The sequence below is a fragment of the Terrapene carolina genome, unplaced genomic scaffold (assembly GCF_002925995.2).
Source record: "Terrapene carolina triunguis isolate 2854851 unplaced genomic scaffold, T_m_triunguis-2.0 Scaffold62, whole genome shotgun sequence".
NCBI classification, from domain to species: Eukaryota; Metazoa; Chordata; order Testudines; family Emydidae; genus Terrapene; species Terrapene triunguis.
This window is the reverse complement of record NW_020664413.1, coordinates 1,022,693-1,029,262: the sequence shown is the minus strand read 5'-3', so window position 1 is coordinate 1,029,262 and position 6,570 is coordinate 1,022,693. Positions and strand designations below refer to the sequence as shown.

Sequence of the window (6,570 nt, the reverse complement as noted above, 5' to 3'; positions counted from 1 at the left end):
GGGGGGCTGCTGGGGGCTGGCCCCATGGGGGTGGAAGGGAATAGGGGCTGCTAGGGGAGAGGGGGAGCTGCTGGGGGCCGCCCCCATGAGGTCACACCCCTTATAGGGTGAGTGGGGATCAGACCCCATGGGCTGGGAGAACTGGTCTGGGGGATTCAGGCTGCCTTACAGTGGGGGCGGGGGGGGTCAGGGGAATCAGATCCTATTACAGTGGGGAGGGGTCAGACTCCATGAAAGGGGAACTCAGGAGGGGGGTTCCGGCTCCTTTACGGGAGGGGCAGACCCCATGAAAGGAGGAGGTGTGGCGGGATCGGGGCCCCTCTCCAGCAGGGTCAGGCTCCCTCAGCATGGCCCTTGTAACGCTGCCTGTTGCAGCTGGCGCACCAAGCCAACCATCTCCCTACCCGCTGAGAGCTGCGGCAATGTGTTGGCTGGTTACAGGCTGGGGTCAGGACTCCTGGGTTCTCTCTCTGGCTGGGCAGGGAGTCAGCCTGTTGAGCAGGTGGAGACCCACGACTTCTGGATTCTGTTCCTGACTCTGCCACAGCCTCCTGCTCCCCTCTGAGCTGCAGCTTCCCCAGCTCTGCAAAGGGGGCGGTCATGCTTCCCCCCGTCCCAGGGCCGCGTGAGGCTTAAGTCCCTGATGCATGTAAATGGCATCAATCTGAAAAGTGCTGGATATCCTCATTGATGGGAAGGTGCAGCCCAAGGAGAGAGCAGGTCCCTGCGATACAATTAACTTATTTATACGGCACTTTTTCTACAACATGTGAGGCAAACTACTCGACGGGCTCCCTCAATAACAGGGCAAGAGAACATCAGGGAGGTAGAGGTTGGGACAGGACTTTAGGATTAAACCCAACTGCCACCCAAATTCTGCATCCTGTCGATGCCCCTGTTACTAACGATCCCTAGCTTTTAGAGAGCCGTTGCATCGGTGGATCTCACAGCGCCTTGCAGACAAGGCCAGTGTCATCACCCGTGTTTTACAGACGGGGAGATGGAAGGGAAGGGACTTGCCCAAAATCAAGCCAAGAATAGAACCCCCTCCAGTCCTCCGTCCACTACCCCACGCTGTCTTACAAGGGAACCATTTCCACAGCTTGATCCAGGACGGCTCTGTGGCTTTGGACCTTCCACTGCCATCACAGACGGGGGAGGCTGCTTCTGTCTCCGTCGCCTCCAGGCCCCCAGCTGCCCGGGACATGCCTTCAGGATGCAACTGGAGGTGCATGGTGACTAGTTGCAGCAATAAATCCTCAGTAATTGCAACAGGCTTTTCCCACAGCTTACAGCCCGGAGGCTTTTAATGATAAAGCCTCAGGTTTGACTTTTCACCTGAGACAGCCGAGATTGGTTTTACACTCTTGTACCCCCAGACTCCTCCTGTGGCCTATCGTGGTGTTCCACCACTCTCCACCCTTCCCCAAGAACTCCTTGTCCCCGCTCCCGAGAGCCTTGTCCTGGCGGCATCCTCCCAGATGACTGTAGCACCCTAGGGGCTGCTTCTCTTCCTGCAGCACAGAAAGTTATGGGGCCCCTGACCCGTTGAGGACTATGGCCAGGAGTCAAGATGCTGCGTTCCCTGCTGGCCGCTGCTCCATGGTGAAGGCTGCAATCTGCTCTGGGTCTGCATCTCAAGGGTGGTGATGCTCTTTAAGGGCCCAGCACTAGTTACTAAGCAGGCGTACCTGGGCAGGGAGCAGCTGGTTCCCCTGTAAAGGGCAGCAGGAAGCTAGGGAGGGGAATGCTCTGGGAAAGAGGGACTGGAGAGTGCTGAAGGTGAGTAGGGTCCAGCAGGGAACCCTGAGGTTTCAGAGAAAAGGCTCAGAGCGGGGAGGCCTCCAGCAGGACTAGGAACATGGACTTGATCGGGGGCGGAGAACTCATTTCAACTATTTTGTTACATTAAGAAATCCAGCCCTGGGAGGGGAGTTGCTGAACTTGCAGAAAGTTTGCTTTGGTAATGTAATGGAGAAAGCCCTAACAAGTGGGGAAACTGAGGCGGGGCTGCTGCAGCGTGACCTTAGGCCCTGAGGGGGCACTCAGGAGGCAGCCGGCCTGATGACAGTGGTGCTTGGGCTCCCATATGGGCACCAGTGCTGCTTCAGTTGGAGAGTTGTGCCCAAAGCGAGCCGGGATCCTCTCTGTCAGGGTGAGAGTCACTAGGGGAAGAGGGATGAATTCTGGGTCTAATTGTGCTTGGTGGGCTGAGGCGTACATTCGGGACTGTAACGTCTCCCCCATGTCGAGGGTCTGTTGCTACAGGCAGATGTTGCTGTACCCGTTACCCGTGGTTCAGGTTTGGAAGGGTTTTCTCCGCATCCGTAAGGGCTACAAACTAGCTTTGCGTTTTAAAGAAAGATGGTGACGAATCTGAACGTGCCACGTGGACGGGGCCTCGTAAAGACGTAATCTGGGCCAGATCCGCCTGTGGGTCGTATGATTGACACCTCGGCCTTATATCTATGTCGCCCCCTTGTGCTGAGCTTTGGCATCGGCAGCCCATGGCTCAGTCTTTCCCTTTTTGTTTTATCAGCAGGTTTGTTTCTGGCTGGCAGAGACGATGCCATTGAAAGGAGCCGCGTGACTCCCCTGGCCCCACCATGCCCTTTTCCGACTTTGTCTTAGCGCTGAAGGACAATCCCTACTTCGGGGCTGGCTTTGGCCTGGTAGGGGTGGGCACGGCTCTGGCTTTGGCCCGGAAGGGGGCCCAGTTTGGGGCGGTTGCTTTTCGCCGACACTACATGATCACCTTGGAGGTGCCCAGCAAGGACAAGAGCTACCAGTGGCTGCTGAGTTGGATCTCGCACTATGCCAAGCACACTCAGCACCTGAGCGTGGAGACCTCGTACCTGCAACATGAGAGCGGGCGCATCAGCACCAAGTTCGACTTTATCCCCAGCCCTGGGAACCACTTCATCTGGTAAGGGGGCAGAGCGGGGGAGGAACGGGCCGGGAACTGACCAGCTGCCTCCCGGAACCGAGGGCTTCGTGTGAAGAGAAATTCTTGAAGAGCCTAGGGGCCTGATGCGAAGCCCGTTGAAGTCAGTGAAAGGGTCCCATTGATTTGGATCAGCGCACAGGGCTGCTTAGTCTGGAAAGGAGACGAGTACGGGAGATGCAGCTGCTGTAAAATAGCATGCTAAGCTCGTCTCTAGGACCTCTGGCACTGGCTTCGTTCGGCCCAGAGCCTGGGGTCGAGAATGCCCCTCAGATGCGACTTGGTGACGTTCAAACGCCGCACATCCGAAACGGAAACGGATCTGTTTCTGTTCGGGGTGCAGAACCGACCTGTGGAACTCACGCGGCAGGGTGGGATTGTAAAAGTGCAAAAGAGTTAGCGCAGGTGGACACTGAAAACGCTGCGTCGGCGCAGCAGTGCCGCTGTCGTGCTTAAGTGAAGATGTTCCTAAGCCTCATCTCGCGTCGTCCCCTGGCTCAGCCTCTCTCTCTCCTCCTGCTCCCAGGTATCGGAGGAAGTGGATCCGCATCGAGCGGAACCGAGAGAAGCAAATGATCGACCTGCACACGGGGACCCCCTGGGAGTCAGTGACGTTCACAGCCCTGGGCACCAAGCGGGAGATCTTCTTCAGCATCCTCCAGGAAGGTATGGCTGTTCGGCAGGGCCCTGCCGCGGCAGATTTGAAACCTGGCAGATATAAAAGCCAGGCCATTGCCTGGTGCCTTCTGGGAGATTCCCTTTCACTGCCAGCCCCTCTCTCTGTCTCTCTCTAGCCAGGGAACTGGCTCTGAGGCAGCAGGAGGGGAAGACAGTCATGTACACGGCCATGGGTGCCGAATGGCGGCCGTTTGGCTTCCCGCGCCGCCGTCGGCCGCTCGCCTCCGTGGTGCTGGAGAAGGGGATCTCGGAGAAGATCGTGCAGGACGTAAAGGAGTTCATCGATAACCCCAAGTGGTACAGTGAGAGAGGCAAGGCTCCCTCCCAGGCTGATGGCTCTGCCCTTCCTCTGGGGTCAAAGGGAGGGGCAAATAACGCTACCTCGAGCCAGGATGATGCGGGCAGGTGCTGTGCGGCTACCTCTGCCTCCTCACCAGCCTGCCACACCTCTCCCAGCGCACCTGGATCCAGACCTGCAGCCCCTTAGCTAGTCCAGGCCAGCCTAGCCCCGCAGGTGCGCACCATTATTCCACCCCTGAACCCTGGGTTTCTGTGCACGAAAAAGGTGTCCTGTACAATCCTTGCAGCTGCCCGTGGGGCACCGGCGTCCTGCTGCAGCGTCCACAACCGGAAACGGGGGAGTTTCTGCACTGGGTCGGCGGTGCCTCCTTCCTGCGATCAGCGGGCCCGATTCACCAACTGGAGCGTTGCCTTGGTGATCCAGGCCCAGCGCATTAGGCAGCCCTGCGGGGGGACTTCAGAGCCCTAGGGGGCTCTTGCTGCATGGAAGGCTGTGTTCTGTGCCTGGTGTCTGCCTCTTCTGCCTGTCCCTGGCTCTGTAGGAAGCAAGCAGGTTACCCCTCCACCCTGTAGCTTCCCCGCTGCCGGTCCAGCTTGGTTCAGCTCCAGTCCCCGGCCGAACCAGAGCCGACGGCAGCGCTGCCGTGGGAAAGCAGGCTGGCCACGAATGACGTGTTAAGAGTGACGCCAGCAAGAGCCCAGCTCACTGGGCTTTCAGTGACGCTGGGACTCGGGGGTGTGATCGTTAGTTAGGTTCTGTCCTTTAGGGCTCTGTGGCAGGCTGGGTGTGGGGCACGCTGCCGGCTTCTGATGGGTCCCTCTCTTCCTAGGAATCCCGTACAGGAGGGGCTATTTGCTTTACGGGCCCCCGGGCTGTGGGAAAAGCAGCTTCATGTGAGTATTGTGCGCTGGGCAGTGCCAGCTTTCCCCCGTCTCCTGGAGTTCTAGGTCCCCTTCGGCCCCATGGAGGGAGGACTAAGGAGACTGGCTCTTCACTGAGGAGGAGGGTTCGGTTAGCAAGGCAGAAATGTGCTGCAGAGAAGGAAGCCAAAAGGACTGTGTCCGGAGGTGCTGCTAGCCTGCTGGTGGCCCGAAGCAGGAATATTGTTGGGGCCCCCCCTTGCCCCTCACCCGCCCCCTGAAATACTAATTGCTTTATTTCCACACGCCAAAACCCTCCCAGCCCCCCATGCGCTAATACACAGGTTAAGCAGGCCACTCCCATAAGATGAATGGTGCTTTGGGGATAACACTAAATCGGACCCCCTTGACCAGCGGATGAGCGACGGCACGAGGGGCCAGGCGGGGTAGAGTCAGGCGCCAGGTGTTTCTGCCGGAGGTACTTAGGGGCCCCATCACTGAGTACCACGCAGTCCTTACTGCTTTTATCCTCCCACCCCCCCGGGACACAGGGCAGGGCTTGCATGTAGGAGGCTGGGGTGTAGAGAGATGGTGACTTGCTGGAGGTCACACAGGATATCCGTGTCCCAGCTGGGAATGGAACCTGGGTCTCGAATCCCAGGCCAGCACCCAACCCCCTGGCCCATCCCTGCCCTCTGGCGGGTTTGATATAGGTGCCTCCTGCCCTGCGGGACTGGGGAGGGAGTGATTTCCCCTGGGGGTTCCCCTGCGGCTTGGTGCTTTACTCCTGCCCTGTGTCCCTCCCAGCACGGCCCTGGCCGGGGAGCTGGAGTACGGCATCTGCCTGCTGAGCCTGAGCGACCGCAGCCTCTCCGATGACCGCCTCAACCACCTCCTCAGCGTAGCGCCGCAGCAGAGCATCATCCTCCTGGAGGACGTGGACGCGGCCTTCGTCAGCCGGGACCTCGCTGTGGAGAGTTAGTCCCGGCCCTTCCCCCTCCCGGGGGCCTGCTCCCACCCCTGGGGAAATCGGTGCAGGCCTCGCCCTTATCTTCAGCACCTGGGTGCCATGTGGAGACGCCTCTCCTCCCCCCGAGGTCCCAGCCCGGCTCGGCAGTGAGCAGAATGATGGGGGCTGGAGGAGCTGTTCTGAGGTGGCTTTTGTCTCACCTGCTGGGCCGGGGGAGTCCCTGATTCCCAGGGAGCAGGCAGCACGCCCTGCCTGGCTGTATATTTCCCTTTGCTCTTCAGCCCCTTGGGGTGCCCACGCTGGCTCCCCTGCACTGTGCGTGGGGTGGGGTGGGGTGGGCAGTCGGCCACTGGCTGCGCTGTGGGCAGAGTATCCCTGGAAACATGCCAGGAGCTGGGTTTATAGTGAGGCGGCGCCGGGGGAGCACAGGATGCAGAGTGGCCAGGTTACTTGGCCAGGGACCAGCCGTCTCGGCCCGCGGCGTTGATTGATGGCAGATGGGGCGGCTCCCCAGCGGCTGGTAAGCTGCCAAGGCGGCTGTCTGTTGGGCAGAGTTTGGGTGCCCCAGACCTGCCCTGGATCTGAGACGTCGGTGCTGCCTTTTCCTCCAGACCCAACTGCCTACCAGGGCATGGGACGGCTGACCTTCAGCGGCCTCCTCAACGCGCTGGATGGCGTCGCCTCCACGGAGGCCAGGATCGTCTTCATGACCACCAACCACGTGGACAGGTCAGAGCCCTCTCCTGTGGGAGAGGGGCCCCAGGGCAGGAAACCCCCCTTGCTTGGGCGCTAGGGAACAGTGACACTAGAGAACCCC

At 59.8% G+C, this 6,570-nt stretch overlaps 1 protein-coding gene across 5 annotated transcripts in view; it reads left to right on the top strand.

Moving 5' to 3' along the window:
• Positions 1-336: 336 nt before the first annotated feature.
• The window catches only part of LOC112122980 (mitochondrial chaperone BCS1), a 7,239-nt gene continuing 1,005 nt past the window's right edge, over positions 337-6,570 (top strand). Inside the window, exons 1-8 of one of the 5 annotated variants that reach the window (XM_026647367.2) lie at positions 337-769; positions 1,914-2,155; positions 2,540-2,926; positions 3,471-3,610; positions 3,739-3,933; positions 4,753-4,816; positions 5,591-5,760; positions 6,365-6,482. In XM_026647367.2, the coding sequence (XP_026503152.1) occupies positions 2,607-2,926; positions 3,471-3,610; positions 3,739-3,933; positions 4,753-4,816; positions 5,591-5,760; positions 6,365-6,482 (1,007 nt within the window). In that variant the 5' untranslated portion in view covers positions 337-769; positions 1,914-2,155; positions 2,540-2,606. Of the gene's footprint in view, positions 2,156-2,178; positions 2,434-2,539; positions 2,927-3,470; positions 3,611-3,738; positions 3,934-4,752; positions 4,817-5,590; positions 5,761-6,364; positions 6,483-6,570 lie in introns of those variants that run through there. The other 4 variants (XM_026647366.2, XM_026647365.2, XM_026647362.2 and 1 more) reach the window with 4 other exon arrangements.